This window comes from Melospiza melodia, chromosome 9 (assembly GCF_035770615.1).
Source record: "Melospiza melodia melodia isolate bMelMel2 chromosome 9, bMelMel2.pri, whole genome shotgun sequence".
Taxonomy (NCBI): Eukaryota; Metazoa; Chordata; class Aves; order Passeriformes; family Passerellidae; genus Melospiza; species Melospiza melodia.
The window spans coordinates 2414653-2432822 of NC_086202.1; the positions used below are offsets into that span (position 1 = coordinate 2414653).

The following is an 18170-nucleotide window of genomic DNA, read 5'->3' on the forward strand; positions in this document are numbered from 1 at the left end:
ACAAACCAAAAAAGGAACAATTTAAAATCATTTAGAGAGATAAGCAACTCACAATTTACTGTTACACACAGAGTTATAATTAAAATATTCCAAACAGAAATGCAGAACGTTCAAATATCCGTATTTTAAATCACTTTACATATCTCACAACAGAAGAGCATCCCCAGTCAGAATCACCAGCTAATTGGACAAATTAAAAAAGCCATTATGGAAATTAAGACCTTTTTTCCCTAATGTTGAAGCCTACAAGTGATAAAATCTGTTGCAGAAAGAGCTGGAGAGCAGTGCAGTTTGCAGGCAGGTTTTCCCAGATTTTGGCAGTGCAGGCAGCACAGGTTTCCCAGAGGCTGTGCTGCAGTGTCACAGCTCATCAACTCTGCTCTGCCTTTGTTTTTCCTTATGATTCTCCCCCAGTCCCCAGTCAGGGCCTTTTGTTTCCCTCCAAGCCCAGTGATGCTTTCCCAGCTCTTTGTTCCTGCCCTGCCTCCCCCAGCCCTGCACCAGCTGCTGGCTCCACACAGGCACAGCCTGAGGAGCTCCAGCTCTGCCCAAATTCCTTGGCCAGCCCTGCAAGAAGAGCCCAAGCAGCTGCAATGCCTCAGAGCTGGACAGAATTCCTGGTCGTTTGGCAGGATCAGGAAGATCCTGGTACCTAAACAACTGAGAAACCCCATGGAAGTGCACAGAACCAAAGCTGGTCCTTCCCAAAGCTATCCAAGGATGCTGTCCCAGAAAGGAGAGAGGCTCAGGGTGATGCCAGGACACCTCAGTCCCTCCTGTGCTCAGAGCAGCTCCTGATGCTCCTGCAGCCTCACGACTGGGAGTTTTCAGAGATCAGTAAGAGCAGAAGAAAAACAACCCTTAAGGTGACTAAACACGCTCTCCCAAGCAGGTTTGAAGCCAGCATGGAGTTACAAATCTGAGATTTCACCAGACAGTTTTACTGACCACAGACTAAGGAGAAAGCCAGGAATGCAAACTGGCTGAGCCAGGCAGGCTGGATCTTTGCTGGAATCTCTTTCCTTTATCCTGCCTGGACAGCACCACTTCCCACTCCATTGTACACCTTTCCTCATTCCTCCCAGGCAAAGGAACAGGGATCCCAAACCACCGCCAGCGAGCCATGCCCTGAGCTTGTCTCTCCATTCTGCTCCATCCACTCTCCATATCCCAGCCCCTCCAGCAGCACCACTGCTCTTTCTGCCCGCTCCCAGCCTCTTCCTTGGCTTTAAAATGCTCTCTGGCACCTTGAAAATCCATTGGGATTGATCTGCTGCTGAGGGGACACTGGACTGGTTGATTTTAGTGGCCTTTCCCACCCTAAATGATGCCTTGATGTCCCACAGCAGGCTCCAAACAGGCACTGCTTGTTCCCAGCTTCCAGGGGGACACGATGATCTCTGAGTCAGAAAAGCCAACAGATTAATATGAAAGGCAGATAAAATAAGAATTTAATTTTTTTACTACATGCAAAACTGAAGATTTTGTTGGGTTTTTAATTAAAATGCCACTGCTGATCTGCCTCTGAAGTGTTGCAGCCAGAACTATTAAATATTTCTTCTACCTGAGCAAATCCACTCTTAACTCGGCATGTTAACTCCTGAATTCCTGCTAAGGCACCTGAATAAATGTCAGCTGGGATCTGAAGATTCCAAAACCTTTGAAAACCTGCTTAATCACAGTCCTGTGTCTGGGAAAGCTCTGGGAAATGCTGGTGGTCTGCAGAACATGAACATCTCATGGAGCTGACGTTGCCTTCAAACTCCATAAACCACGTGCCCCTCAAAAATACAGCACAAAATATAAAACTTTCTCCCTGATTTGCTCTCTTTAACTTCATATTCATCACCAGGAAAAAAACCCACCAACTCTGCTGATAGCATCATTTGTGCAAATCCATTTTGAATTTAAATAACACTCTATTGGCAATAATTCTCAATTCAATTAGATCAAAGGCATTTCTCAACCAAATGAGCCCCTTCATATTGATCAGAGAACAATCAAATCAGCCCTGAAAACCTGGTTCTGAAAAGCAGAGACAATGCAAATACAATGAGAAGAAGCTAAATATATATGCTATAAATAACAAGCTCAAAACCTACCCGAGCTCAGATTCTGCAAGCAAATTAGGCAGAAAGAAATAGCAGAGATAGGTAGATAATTATTATAATTGAATTTACAATTTCCATTAGAAAGTCGGATAAATTTAGCACTTGTTCATTTATATAATAAGCTCCCAGTGAATATATTAAGTAGGATGTGTAATGCTGGTTGGGGTGACACTGTTGGGGATTTTGCAAGACAAAACATTCCATTATGGAGCTGGGGCAACTCCAAAGCATCACTCCCAGGGCTGATCCATCCTTCCTTTTATGCAGGACAGAAGAAATTCAACCACATTTCCTCCCTCCTTTTAACACTATGCTCACAAAAAACATTATCAGGCTTATAAAGTTCATCTGTGCTGTGCTTCCCCTCAGAAACTTTGCAATAAAAATAGAGTTTGCCTTGATTTTGTGTTTAATTAAGACTCTCTTTGCTGAGTTGATGTTTATATCAGTGGTTAATTGTGATCCTGACCCTTCCCTTTCCTTCCTGACAAACTGACAGAGGCTGCTGCTTCACAACCCAACCTATTTTGGGCAGAATCCTTGACTCAGGGGTACCTCAGGGGAGGCAGAAACCTTATGTAAAAGGCACATCTGCAACACAGAAACAATCTGTTCCTGCTGCTTCAGACATGAAATTGCTCCCATTTGTTTGCTGGGTTTTTTTTCTTTCCCTGATACAGAAAAGAATCAAGTTTAAAAACATTTGTCTGTCTTCTCTTACAGAGAGCTATAAACTGCACTACACCAGGCATGTTCAAGATGAAGTAAAAATCAATTACAGAAGATGAGAAAATGCTTCTTTTAAAATTTTTTTTTCTGCTACTCTCAAGCAGCAAAATGAGAGACAAGTTGTGTTTTGTTCATAGAATACTGTTCAAAGAAACAACTACCAAAAAATCAAACAGGATTTGACTCTCCAAAAGGGTCCTTGTGGCACTGCACAAAATTTCGTCCTGAGCAAGGAACTCTTTGAAATTCAGTGGTCATTGTTAGGACACGCTCTGGAGATCCAGGGAGAAGCACTTTGGTTGGAAGAATTAAGGGATCTAATTAGGTCAGAAGCAGCAGAAATGGGATGTAAATAGACCATCAGCCACCCAGGACTGTGAAAATGTTTCAGACACTGAGTTGTTCCTTCAGCACAGAGCTGAGGTGCCTGACAACAACGTGGTTATTTCATATCTGCAATGAAAAATAACATTTGAGTGTGAGGCTCTGGCAGAGTAACTCTCCAGCAGGGAGAACAGCCCAACTCCACTAATGGCAGCCAAATTACAGACAATTTAAGCTAATTGGCTGTTTGACCCAGGGAGCAAAGTTCTGTGCAAAATCCAGCAGGTAACTGATGGGAAATGACTGTTTAGCCCCTGGTTCATCCATCATCTATTAGAGACTCATCTGACTCTGTGGCACAGCCATTACCTGCCCTTGCTGGGGTGCCCTGATGTTGCAAGGCTTTGCAAGGGTTCCTCAGGGTGAGAGAGATAGATGAGAATCTTGGCTTCATGATCAAAAGGCTGGATTTATTAATTTATGATATATAATACATTAAGACTATACTAATAGGAATAGAGAGAAAAGTTCAGAAGCTGCTATGCTTAGAATAGGAATAGAATCACAAAGTTCTGTGTCCAAGCAGAAAACAAGGACAACTCTCCCGTGAGTGGTCAGCAAATCCAAACACTCACAGAAGACCAACCACAGCTACACCTGTTGCATTCCACAGCAGCAGAGAACCATCGTTTACATTCTTTCTCTGGGGCCTCAGCTTCCCAGAAGAGGAAAAATCCTAAAGAGAGGATTTTTATGAAAAAATGTCGGTGACACCCTGGCATCAGGGAGAGGAGCTGGAAGGGTTCTCCTGCAGAGATGTGTGAGATGTGTGTTCCCATTCCCAGCCCCTCACAGGGAACAGCAGAAATGCCTCAAAATGGGAAACAGGGAATTGCTCCAGGTCACAATCCCAGAGCAGATCAAAGGGGCTCCTCTGCTCTGAGCCAGGCTGGGACACCTGGGGGTGCCCACCTGGAGAGGAGCAGCTCTTAGCATCCTAAGATGATGCTCATCAACATCTTACCCACTGAAGAGTGAGGGACTGGCACAGGAGGAAGGGCTTGCAAGGTTTCCCATCCCCAGCAGGCAAAAACAATGATCAGATGGCAAATAAACCCTGTAGTGTAAATTGGTTTTTTCTTCTGGGCACATTGTCCAAACCCTCCTGGAGCTCTGGCAGCCTCGGGGCTGTGCCCATTCCCTGGGCAGTGCCAGCACCCTCTGGGGATGAACCTTTCCCTAAATCCAACCTAAACCTGCCCTGACAGAGCTCCAGCTCCCCTGGCTCCTGTCCTTGCTCCCAGCCAGCAGAGATCAGGAGGAGCTGTAGGCTGTGATGCAAACCCTCAAGTTGTGCTCCCTAATTCCCTGCTCCTCCATGGTTCAGCTGCATTTCCAGCCTCTCTCTCCTTGTCCACATGAGGACAACACATTTGCTGAAGCCTTTCAGGTCAGTTTTTGCTCACTGCAGCTGCTACAAGAGAGAATTTCCAGCACTGCAGCACCTGCATTGCAACACATGAAAAATCCCCCTGGGTTGTGCCTTCTGTGTGTTAGATGTGAATTTATCGTCCAGTTTTATCCCAATGAGCAAGCAGAATAATCCCCATACAGCAGAGTCAAGCCAAGGCTGTTCTGCTCCTCACAGGCCTCCCCATCCCCACGTTCCACCTGTGCAGGATTGATGGAGATGTTCCCATCCCAACCATTACCCCATGCTTAGCAAGTGTTATAGCCAATATTAGCAACCCAAGTGCTCCTTTATCTATTTTCTTTGAGCTCCCTCCCTGCTCTGAATACTAAGCAGGAGGTTGATTTGTATGCAAGGGTGAGGATGAGCCCATAAAGAATGATAAGTGCCTAAAGGAATCCCTTGATGTAATAATAATCCTTGCAGGAGTCGTAGATTTCTCTTTTTTTTTTTTTTTTTTTATGTTCCCATATATTATTAAGGACATTTTTAGCAGAACAAATCGCAGGGAGCAAGAAAATACCTACAAAGGTCTGAGAGTTAACAAGGAGTAAGGGACAATCAGGAAATGCTAATGAGGTGATCACCTGGATTAAAGACTTCAGGTAGGCCAAGGTAACACTGGACTCTGAGTATCTGAGATTGCTGTCTCAAAAATGACATTACTGCCTGCAGGTTGACTTGGAGCATCTGATCCCTTTCTGGCTGCCTGCTTTTAGTTCACTACAGCACTTTTCCTGCCTTTCATAACCCACTGCAAGACAACCAGAGTGAAAAACACAATCATTCCTCACACAAGGAGATATTTCCAGTTTAAAAGCTACTCAGATAATCTTATCTCTAATAGGTTTTACTGATTTTTCTTCACTGATACAACAGCAGCGTAATTTAAAAGATGATCAGTTTAGCAGGCAGAGAATTATCCAGTTATGAATTATGGAGCTATTTGACCCATGAAACATAAGTCATTAAAACTGTGGAGTGGGATTTAATCACGGCAGCAATGAGAATTTACCCATCTGATCTTTCATGTCCAGCACTACTCATTTTCTTGATGTTCTTTAAAAGCTTCCTTCCTACCAGCCTGATGAAATAAAGGCACAGAGTGATTGTTATAAGATTAGAAACCTTCTCCAAAATCAGTCCTAAAGCTAATACAGAATCACAGAATCTGCTGAGCTGGAGGGGACACACGAGGATCAGCGAGTGCCGCTCGTGGCCCTGCACAGGACAGGTGGCTCTGGGACAGAGCTGCTGTAGATCCTTCTGCCAGGCTTTGAAACCCCACTCCACGGTCTTGGAAAGCTTGTAACAACACAGATGCTGGAGAAAATTGTGGGCAGTTAGATAAGAAGATGTAGCTTGTATCTGATTGCATTTCTGAGCTATTAAATCCTGATGCCCTTCAAGACCAGATGTTAAAAAATGGGCTCTGTTCTTACAGAGACAAAATGCAGTAAAAAAAATGAGAGGAGCCTGAGCAATCAAGACTGGAAAGAGGAAAATTATTGAGCTGAATGAAACTTTGCAAAAAACCACGGGAGCATATTGGTACCATATTTCTGAAGTCCCATTCAATGATGTGGAGATGCTGCTTGTGGCAGGTACAGGAGCTGCACAAGGTCACAGAGCAAATCAGGCTGAGTTATCCCAGGTGTGGGCTCCCAAAACCACATCCCCATGGCATTTGGGAGTCATACAAAAACTAAAAACATCCATCCCCAGAGTGGAACCCCCTTCCAAAAGCCTCACCAGTCAGGAAAAAACCCCTGGCTGCCAGGATTTTATTTCTTACCACTGCTTAATACTTTTTAGCTAAAATCTGAACTCACCTTAGCAATCCTGAGCTACTAGCACAGCCTAAACCTTACAGCACATCACAAAAAGTGAATTTAGTACTCTGGAGTTTATGCAGGAAGGAGTTGAGGAAAAGTGAATCCTAATGTGAATTTCTCAGCCTCCTTCCTGGGGATGGATTCCTCAGACAAACCTCCTGGCAGCCCTGCTGCACATTCTGTAATTTTCCACTTAGAGGGCTGTGTTCAGGACAAATGAGAGCTGGCCCCTGAGACAGATGCTGGGGAAACGGGTTATAAGGTTAGAAATGCAGGAAAGTTTGATGGAAATGAGAGGAAAAATGAAAATATTGACTAAAATGATCCAGCCGTGGGGAACAACTATGGAAGAGAGGGCTGGAATACAGAATTTTCCAGTATATGCAAATAAAGAGTAAAACATGGTGTTTTGAATATCTCTATTCTCACTCCTGAAGCTAGTTCTATACCTGTATTTTTATTTTACCATTCAGCCTGAAATGGTAAAACAATTCAAAAAAAGTCAGTTCCTGCAACAACAAAGGCACAATTTCAACCATGGAAAATCTGACTCGTGCACTGGGACAATCTGTGTTAGACACAACTCTTCCAAAGGGTCAAACCAACTCCTGCCTGACTCCTCCTCTGCTGAGATTTCTGCATTTCTGCCACCATGAAATTTGCTGGAAAGCAAAGTACTCCACAGAATTCCAGAGGGATCCTGGATGACACCTCTGCAAACAAAAGGGATCAGTTCTGCTGGGAAGTTTCCCACTGAACAGCTCAGTCAAAATTCAGCATTTCAGAGTCAAAGAAAACTTGTGACTTCATGGGGTCTCACTGCCCTACTCTGATATGATTGGTAATAAATTTAATTAATTTCCCAAAGTCTGGACTGTTTTGAGAGCAAGGGGTAGGTGATCTCTCCTTATCTCATCCCATGAGACTTTCACTGTATTTTCTCTGCCTGCCCAGCTGAGGAGGGGAGTGATGGAGCATCTTTGGTGGGCACCAGCCAGGATCAACCCCCCACATCCCATTAAATGTTTTTTTTTTTTTTTGTCCATAGAAAAAATAAAAGGCATTTCTCAAAAGTGCTGCTTTAAAGTAAAGGACCACATTATTTCTAAAAGCTTCCAGCTACAGGAAACAAAGCTGAAAAAGAGAATTTTCCTCAGAAAGCTGCAAACCCTGTTGGTGATGAAGAGTTTCTGAGCTCCTTGCCTCAAAGGGGACACGAGTTTGCCTCAAGGAAATGAATGAGTGGTGACTGAACATTGGCAGAGCAGAGCTCCAGGAAGGGAAGGTGGCAGGTTCATGTTTTATTTCCTTTCCTGACACAGGACTGAAAGGCTTTAAATCCAATTTGCTGCTCCTGCTGGTTAAAGCTGCCTGCCAACAAACCTGACAACATCTGCCTTGGAATGGCCCAGAATGGAGCCAACTCTCCTCCAGGTTCTGCTGTTCCCTCACCCTCCTGGCACTGCAGAGCCCTCTGGATCAGCTGATGGATGCAGGAGCAGGACCCCAGCATCCCTGGGATGGCTCAGGGACAAGAACTGCAGAAGGGATCATTGTCTGGGATAAGAACTGCAGAAGGGATCATTCTGTGGGACAGGGACTGCAGAAGGGATCATTGTGTGGGACAGGAACTGCAGAAGGGATCATTGTCTGGGATAAGAACTGCAGAAGGGATCATTCTGTGGGACAGGAATGACAGAGGGGATCATGGCTCAGGGACAAGGAATTGCAGAAGGGATCATTCTGTGGGATAAGAACTGCAGAAGGGATCATTGTCTGGGAATAAGAACTGCAGAAGGGATCATTCTGTGGGACAAGAACTGCAGAAGGGATCATTCTGTGGGAATAGGGAACTGCAGAAGGGATCATTGTCTGGGACAAGAACTGCAGAAGGGATCATTGTGTGGGACAAAGGACCTGCAGAAGGGCTCACTGTGTGGCACTCACCCGTTGGTGGGCAGGGGGGGACGTGGTGGGGCTGACCAGGTCCTGGCTCTCCATGAGGTTCCCGTAGTCGGCCGTGCTTCCTTTGAGGGGCAGAGGAGGGGGAACGTCGGGGATGTCGGAGCTGGACATCCCATTCAGCTCCAGATCTGCAAAAAACAACACTGGGTTAACCCTGCCAGCAGCTGGATCCTGCAATTCCACAACGGTTTGGGTTGGGAGGGACCTCATGGATCATCCACTCATGGGTGATGGACTTCCACTATCACCCTCCACTATCCCAGGCTGCTCCAAGCCCTGTCCAGCTTGGCCTTGGACTCACTTTAAAATGCCCTCAAAATACTTGAACAACCCCCTGTTTTTAATAAAACATGATTTTTGTTTCATGTTTCCCACCATAATATTCAAGGCTTAGAAAATATAATCTCCCCATCTTCAAGCTCGCCTTGTACATTAAAACACAAAAGTTTTGCAAAGTGCATGAAAAAATATAATCTGGCTAAGTTTTATTGACTTTCTCCCAGTAAAATCAAAGTTCCCTGTTAATAAACTGCACAAATGAAAGCCTGGAATTAAGAACATCTCTCTCCAAAACTTTCAGGCTCCAGGTAACTATAACAAATGAGCAGCCATTAGTTGTTGAGTAAATAAAAGCATGCACGAGAAAATACCAAACATTTATTATTCCTCTGTGCTGGGGAGAAAATTCCCTTTTCTTAGCAGATAAATCCTCCCAGGTATGTGCTGGAGAGGCAAATAGCCTGAGGGACAATAAAGTTTATTGAGTCCTGAGTGATACATAGATTTTTGGGGAGAAATCCCCCCACGGTGTATTTCAGGGTAATTCAGTCTTTTAATACAGTCATTTTAATTCAGTCATTTTAATAAAACCCACTGCGATCTCTACGAGATAAGAAACTGAAATTATTTGTTTATAAATGAGGGAATTTTATTTAGGGGAAAAAAAAAAGGTGATTTCTATTTTATTTTACTGGGGTGATTTGTGAAACAAGAGAGGACTTATTTATGCAGATGTTTTTATTGCAAAGCTCATATCAATATTTTATTAAAAGTGTGATTTTACTGTTCTCTAAAATGGCCTCTCACAACACAATTTAACTCTAAGGTGGCTCTATTGATTTGTCACTGAAAACTGCAATTTTATTCCTCATCCTTCCACCTGAACTCCTGACTACATGGAAAAAAAGGTTATTTTCCATCCTGGGACTGCACATTTTCAGTGGCTGCCTCTCCAATGGGCTGAAAATGCTGTTTGTCCACCAGGACCTGAATTGCTCATTGCATTTTCCATTGCTCCTGTTTTTCATCCTTCCCTTCCTACAGAGAGGATTTCTCCATTCCCCAGACATTCCTCAGAGTTTCCTTTCTGCATCTCCAGGAGAATCTGCTTCTTCATGGGACTGAACTGCAGCTGGAAAACCACACTGGGCATTTGTAACTAAAGACTGATGCTGGGAATGAACTTCCCTGTCCATTCTGGATGAATTCCCCATCCATTCTAAAGAACTCAGGAATCTGAAATATTTGATGTCACAAAACACAGGACACACAAGGATACCTGTCCTTGGCACAGGTCCTGCACATCTCCCACACTACTAAACATCTGTATCTTAGCTAAATATATTGACATCTTAATTTTTGGTTGTTTTTTCCATGCAGTTTAAGATAATACAGGGAAACAATTGGGAAATGGCATTTTCTTTTGTGTGTTTAGTTAGAGCTTTACCAAAACCTTCAATGCTGCTTCAGAAAGTGAAACTTTTCCATATTTGTTTTTAGGCCTCTTTGTAAACATTCCTTGGGAAACTGAGTGGAATAACACACAATTTCCCAAAAATAAAGTAAATTTACCCCCCCCCCCCCCCCGAACACTTCAGCTTTGCATTCTGTATGATATTTTTTCAAAACAACAAGATTTCACTTCTTCCACGATAAACCTTCTGCCTTCACCTAAGCCAAGGTGGTCCCAAGAGGATGGTGGGACCCATTTTGTTAGGAATAACCCAAATCCTTTGTTTCTTTAAACAAATCCTTGGAAGACCCATGGAAATGCAGGTTTCCAGAAAACATCTGAGGAACGTTTTCAGCAGAGCTGGAGAGGAAACAAGGTGTGGAGGCAACTCTGCTTGGAGAACACGGATGGAACCCAACTGTCCCTGCAGTTGTGTCCTGCTCTGCTTCTCCCCCTCTCCCCACATCCCCCAGCTCCTGCTGCAGCTGGGATTTCCAGCAGCCTGTCCGTGGCACCTTCCCAACCTCATCCTGATGAAGGATCCAAATAAATAAATCCCTGCAAGTGTGGGCAGAGCATTTCCGCCCACAGGGAGAGCTCATGAAATACACGAGCAGCGGGTTTGCATTTATCTGGCAAGTGTTTAGTGGAACAACAAGATTCTACCCTGAGAAACAATGATTTGATCTTCCCCAGAATTCAGTGAAATCCAGGGAACACCTCCCCTGCAGCAGGTATTGAACAAATCCGGGAATTCTCAGTGTTGTCCCAAGAAAATCTATTCGCTGCAGATCTGTTATTTCCTCAGCTGAACTAAACCCCTCTAAGAGGGTCACTAAAATAATTACCCCAAATTTCTGCTGTGCCCCCATCATTCAGTGAAATTCATTATTCAAGGTGGTTCATCAATGAGTGTGCTCTGGATTTTGTTCCTTGCTGGACATGTGCCACTGGGAAGATCCTGGAGCTGGCAAAGGATCAGTTCTGGGACCCTTTTTTCATCTTACCCTAATGATCACATTTTCCACTCCCTTCTCCTCAAGTGCCAGCTAACAGGCAGCCAGGATTGCTTAGCAACCCAATAACTGCTTTTAGCCAATTTGGGCTCTGAAGGAACTTCTTTATCCTTGGAATTCCTAAAAAAATTATCACTGTAATTCCTGAAATGATTCTAGACTGCTGCAATAAGCTGATCCTGTTTTATGTAACACCCACCAATCTCTAGCATAAAAACATTCTCAGAGATACCTGGTAACTTCAGATACTTTTAAAAAAGAGAAATCAAATTAAGTGTTAATAAAATTTACATATGATCAAAAAATCCAATTAAAATATCTTTTGCAGAAGTATATATCCCCTAGTTCTCTGTATTCCCCTGTTTTTAGCATTTTTAGTTTTTAGTTTCTGGATATAAAATTGTAAAGGAAGGTGAGACTTAGAAGTTCATTGTAATCAAAATATTTGCTTTGTGTGACCGACTGTTTAAGAGAAAAAATGTTGAAGTACCACAGCCAGTAAATAAAGCAGTGACCTTGATGGAAAAGATTTTTTTTCTGAAGACTGATCATCTCTTCTCCCCCTTACTAACACTGAACTCTTGGCCACTGGAGTTGACTTGGGGATATGTATAAAAAAAGATTTTTTTTTTGCTTTTTTGTCACATGCTGGCAGCTGCAAACTCGGAATAACAGGTTTTGGGAAAGAGCACTGGGAAAGAAATAGGTGTTGGATTACACCCAGTTCTGCAATAGGGTTTGCTGCAGACTGAAGCAAACAGATGATATTTTACAGAAAAGCTGAGTGATAGATGTCAATGTCAAACAAAAACTACTTCAAAAAGCCTGACCTTTATTTGCCCTTCTGGTTTGTACTCACAACATATCAAAGAGAAGTTTTTTTAATGTACAATTACAAAAAAAAATATTGCTTTTAAAGCCTTTATGCTCCAAAACGCTCAAAATGGGATCAAGTACAACATGAATTTTTGACTGTTACTCTACACCTAATTAATTGTTAATGATGACTTGAAAAGAAACTGTTTCACTGCAATGATTCTGCTTGCTTTTCTAAAATACTGAATTAATTTTTGTTGGCAAAGGTAAGAGGTTAAGTAATGCTGATGCCTTGTTCAGGCTGCCCTAGAACAGAGGCTGGACAGAGCTCCAGAATAAAGCAGGGATTTATCCAAAGCATCTCCTCCATGGATGCACCTTGGGCAGCACCAGAGCCCAGCCAGGGCTGCACCCAAGATGAACCAAAATGGCCCCAAAATGCACGGCCGGGCACGGGCTCTGTCCCTGGGATCAGTTCTGCTCCATTTGCCCCTTGCAGTTCATTGTCCCATTCCAGCTTTAGCCCCTGCAGTCCCACCCTGCTTGTTTTTCTCTCTGCAGCCCACGGGGTTTGTGCTCCTGGGCTGAGATTTGGGTCATTTGTCCTTGGTGCCCAGCTGGAGCAGGAATTGTTTTGTGTCCCTGCTCTGTGCACAGAGCTCAGCATCCCTGATGTGAAGCTCAGACCTGTCACCCTGGTTTTTTAAGATTTTCTAAGCCTTCTGATGTTGACATTCTTGTAGTGAACTTTCTCACACACTTTCTGTATGTAACTCATTGTTTTGCATTCCTTTATGGAGGAGGAGAAATTTGATGGACTGTTGGTTTGACCAGTGTCATTGGAGAGGTGGCACTGTCACCCTCCAATCCACTGCCACTCTTAGAAAACTATAAATGTTAGAGTCAGAAAATAAACTTCCCTTTTCCTTCACCTTGAGAACAGCAGTGTGTGCTTGTGTTTTTTCATGTCCTATAGCGACACAGACCCACACACTAAAGCAGCACAGAATGTGAAAATAGGAAAGCCAAACCTGAGGCATCGATACTTGGCGCAAGAAACACCCTGGTGACGGTGCAACTCAAACCAGGGTTTGAAGAACTGCTCAGGACATGCTAAAAGGAGTTTATTTCAGAGAGGAGACTTACTGGGCTGGATGCTGAAGGCGAGTTTGGCCCGAGGGGTGATGGGGGGCGGGCTCAGCTGGGAGCTGGGCGGCGCTGGGGACACGGAGAATCGCCGCTCGCTGGACATCACGCTCAGCACCTGGCTCTTGGGTCTCTGCGGCCTCAGGGGGCTGATCTGGGGACACAACCAGGGAGGGGGGCAAGGAAAGCACAGAAATGAGTGTCAGAGATGGAACTGCCACGGTTTGATGCCATACAGGGTGACAGCAGCACTAACAGCCAGTATTGCCAATTCCCAGCTCCAGGGTCCTCCCTTCTCCCAGCCTGGTCTGGTTTGCTGAGCTAATTCCCCAAACACCTGTTTAGTAACACCTGAGGAACTTTAGAGTCTCACAGCACATTACACAGCACTCCAAACCTTTATTTTTTCTCACACATATCTACTTTCCTGTTAAATTTACCTCTTTAACCATTTAACCAGGTTCCTGCTTCCCACATCCTTTCAAACATATTTTTAGCAGAATGAATAAGCAAAGCAAACGCTTTTCAGGGGCAGATAATTGTAAAAAAGCAACTAAGGAAATCAGGTTAATTGGTGAAGGAAACACACCAGAATCAAGAGAAAAAGCAACTGGAGGCAGGTCCCCAGGTTAACCCACTCTTCATCAAACTCTCTTTTGATGAAGACATCATCTGTCCAGAAACACCCTCTTGGTGGCTCCTGACTGTGCTTATATTGAATTAATTGGAATATCTCTTTTTCCCCCCTCTGGCTGCTTCGTAATCCATTCAAATTTTCCATCAGGAACCCTCAAAAGATATTTGTAATCTGATGGGCAACTCATGCTTTAGTTAAGGCAATTCTTTTTACTGAGTTTAATTCTGAGCTCTACTGATTTCCCCATTCACCACCCCCATATGAACAAGAATCATAGTGGAAAAAATGAAGCTTTTATTTCAAACAGATCCCAGAAAATGGAGCAGCAGTCTGAAGTTAAAAGGGGAATTACTCCAAGGTGCTGCAGTGGGACAAAACAGAAAGTGCCAGGAGCAATCCAGGCTTTTTCAAAGGATTTTGTCATTTCCCAATGTTTGGATTTCTATGAAGTATGTTGGGAAGAAGAAATCTGAAATTTTCTTTTTAGAAAACAAACCCTAAAAGGCTTTGCATCAAAGATTGTGCCTGTGAGACCCTTCTACAACAATTGAATGACAAAAAAGTATGGACCTTTTTTTGGAAAGTTCATCAAGACCTCAGGGTTACCCCTAAGAAATTGTTTTGATGCTAAAAATAAAATTCTAGGGATTACAAAGGTCTCTGCTGTCCACATCATTTCAAGCATATTTTTAGTAGAATGGGTAAGCTAAGCAACCACTTTTTCAGGGGCAGATAACGATAAAAAAGCAACTAAGGAAAACACGTTAATTGGCGAAGGAAACATGCCAGAATCAAGAGAAAAACCAACTGGTCCCCAAGTCAACCCACTCTGTAATTACTGAAATAAATAAATGTGAAATCAATGTCAGCTTCTCCTGTGATTGACAGCTTGGGCCTCCTCTGAAAGCTCCACACAAATCACAGATCTGCTGAGGAATATGAGCTCTTGGGAGGCCACCAATCCATAATGAAGCCATTGCTAATTTTTCCTGGTCTAGCCAAGGGCAGATCAATGGTGAGTGATGTTAGACACCACCAAATCAATAAAACACAGCCTGTTCTCCTGATTTCCAACTGCAGCCTCCCAGTGCTCTGCTAACTACCTGGCCTCAGAGCTGGCTTTGCTTTTAGCTCCTGGGATCAAAGCAAACAAGGACAATTTATGTTGAAGAAGTTGATGTGATACTTAAAAGAAGATAATAAATCTGTAGGAAATACTCAAGTGCTTGATTTATCTTTGTTGTTTTATGTAATTAAGGCCTGGGGTTTGATCAGTCAATAAATTCATGGTGAGTGCAGTGAAATTTGGGGAAGAGTATTTAAAGCATTCAATTAAACAGACTCTGAATGCTCTTTTTCCATGCAAACCTACAAGTTCCATGAAATAATTCTGCAGTTTTAGAATTTCCCCATGCTCTTCCATGGTGATTCATTTGATTGGAAAAAAGAAGAGCCCACAGAAGACTGGAAACACTCATTTCTTCACACAACATCATTATTGGGAAGAGCAGCAGGAGCTCTGCAGAGATAGGGATGGCCACTGGCATTTTTCTCACTTGATTTTCTCTGTAAATTTGTCTTCTGCTGTAAAACCCCCAAATATTTCAGAAGTCAGAACTAAGAATCTGTTAAAAAAATTCACCAAATAACTGAAATGTTTTAACTGAATGAGTGACAGCACAACGATCTGTAAAATTCTCACCACAATGAATCCAGTGTCTGTAATAAAAACCTTAGTAACTAAAAGTATTAATTACTAAAATGCCACTTTAGAAACTTTTAAATTTCCATTTCTAGACAAATCTGTACTCCCAACTTTTCTTTTTAAAAAACCCCAATCCTTATTTTTTTTCTTCACCACTTTTAATCCAGCAAGCTTTCTTCTTCCAAGTTCTTAATGCAGAAAAAGGCAAAATGTCTTTTTCTTCATAGAGCATGGTGGTAGAAGTGCTTTGGGAGTAATTTCAGCTTAAAAAGGGAACTTGCACATGAATGTTGAACACAGGGAAAGCTGAATTTCTACCAAATTTCCCCTCACATCATTAACAGGGCATGCCTCCAGAACGCAAAAACTTTTAGACAAATTTTATCTTTAAACTCATCCTTGATTTTATCTGTTCAAAATTCCAGACGACAGCAGTGGGAATTGGGCAAGCACTCGTGTAAACTGATCTCAAAAGAGTTTCTTCTGCTTCACCTAAAAATGAACCCCACTCCCACCAAACGTTCCAAATTGACTCAGTCGTCTTGGAGCTCATCAAGGCCTCTGCAGAGGCTGAAAAGGGAGAGTTTTTCTCTCTACAGCAAACTCCTTTTCATATTATTGATCTGTGGACTTGAAGAAGCTCAAAATAACTGTAAGTAACTAGTTCTGACATTTCATTTCCCTCCCTCTCCATAAGCAGGGGAATATTGCTCACCCCAGTCAGCCACTGAAAGCTCCTGACTGGGAAGGTTGGAAGAACTTGAGTCAAACCAAGTTGGGCTTTGCTGATTTTTGCTCCTCAGATGCCAAATGGGAATATGCCCCGAGGGGTTATTTTGCCCTCCCTTCCAGGCAGAATTTGCATTTTTTCTGTCATAAACTTTTCCAAGACCTCTGAGAGCTGAAGTGACCTGGCAGTGACACCAGCCAGCTCCCCAGCATCCTTGGATGCCTCCCAGCTGCTCCAGCTGACTCAGCTGCCCTGAAATACAATTTCCTTCTTCTGTGACACCCCAGGAGCTCTGCTGGTCTCTTTGGGATCTGGGAGATGCCACTGGAAGTCCTGCCATGGTGATCCCAGTCCTCAATCAGTCAAAACACAACTGCTGCGAGGTGCAAAATCATGAGACATGGAAATCTATGCAGGAGGAATCTCCATTTAACCAAACCAAGGCTCATGCAAAATTTACTGAAGTCAATGGAAAAACTCATTGGTTTCAAAGTTGAAGAGCCTAAGACCCTCAGATGGGATTTTCCTGGAGTTTCTGACTGGGCACATGAAACACAAGAACTCTGATTTCTCAGGCTGGCCCAAGACACGTGTGAGAGATTAACTCATGTTTGAGTGGAAAAGGAGGGCAAAATCCAGAAAGCACAGGAAGTGTGGCTGAACATGTAAATATCTTCCTATAAATACCAAACAGAAAGAATTAAAGGATCCAGTTATCACAGGTGAAAGTTTCAAAATCCAGTATCAATGACACAGCACCAACAAGACCCTGCTGAGTGCAAAGCTGGCTCTACAAGTACTTGTGCAGATCTTGAAAAGAACATTCCATTTATTTCTGGGAGGCAATTTTAAACTCTTGGCCTCCAAACAGGTGTCCAGGCAGAGATTTGGAGGTCACAGTCAGTTCACACTCTCCCTGCTCCAGCTTTAGACATCCCTGCTTTCAATTTCCCAGGTTGCCTAAGCCTTTCAACTTCCCGGGTTGCCTAAGCCTTGAGGACAGTTCCAGTGAATTAAATCTAAGCCAAGAAGAGAGGGTTTAAGGGAGATATGCCCTGGTTTTAATATCCTTACACACAGGAACAGCTCAGGATTTTCTGCTCCAAACAGCCCTTCAAGGACACACAGCTGCTGACAGAATGACCTTGGAATGTCCCACCAAACACTGTCGTGCAGTGAAATGTGGGCAAATCCATCCCAACCTACTGGGAAGCAGCAGTTCCAACTGGGATGGCAGCATTTATTTCAGCTATGCTGTGCCATCTGCTCCTTTATCAAACAGTCACCCAGAGCTTTGGGTGAAGATTTTCAGAGGATCTTTTCCCCGCTGTAAATCAAATCTGTATTTTTGACTCATTAGCATGTATATTAACACTGTGGTGTATCCCCTCAGAGTTATTTCTGGCCTACAAAGGAGCTAAACGGTAAAAATCAACATTTTGATTTCAAAAGAGAGAGAACATGGCTCAGAATTACAGAAAGCTTTCCTTGCTAATAAAGTTACCGTTTCTGAAAGGATCACTGCTTCAGCCTGCTGCAGAGAAATATCAGTAGATTTAAATTCTTTATCAAATATCTCTTGATGCTTGCTGTTCCTCTTCTCCTTCTTCTTTTCCTTTTTATCTTTATCTAGGTCATCCTTGTCCAATTTATCTTGCGACCTAGAATGCATCTTTTTTGGCAGGAGGGGCTCCAGCACGAACCTAAGGAGAAATGTTGTTGCTCAGATCAATAAAAGGCTGTTTTCAAAACAACTAACTTTTATTTACATATTTCCCAAAGTCTCACCCGAGTTAATGAGGCTTTGCTAATCCAGGAAAACTCATTAGTGGGAGAAGGAGGGGGCAGAAGGTCACACAACCATAATTGTCTTATAATAAAAATTACTGCAGGACTGCTGGAGAAGCAGAGCTGCAGATTTCCCTGCTCTGCAGTAAATTTATTGGTTTCTGG

At 43.2% G+C, this 18170-nt stretch overlaps 1 protein-coding gene across 5 annotated transcripts in view; it reads right to left on the minus strand.

Moving 5' to 3' along the window:
* The window catches only part of DOCK1 (dedicator of cytokinesis 1), a 283605-nt gene that overhangs the window by 13341 nt on the left and 252094 nt on the right, over positions 1-18170 (minus strand). For 3 of the 5 annotated variants that reach the window (XM_063163002.1, XM_063163003.1, XM_063163001.1), the window contains exons 49-51: positions 17722-17920; positions 13146-13299; positions 8418-8563 (exon numbers count right to left, since the gene is read on the minus strand). In XM_063163002.1, coding sequence (XP_063019072.1) covers positions 8418-8563; positions 13146-13299; positions 17722-17920 — 499 coding nt within the window. Of the gene's footprint in view, positions 1-3799; positions 3901-8417; positions 8564-13145; positions 13300-17721; positions 17921-18170 lie in introns of all 5 variants that reach the window. The other 2 variants (XM_063163000.1, XM_063162999.1) reach the window with 1 other exon arrangement.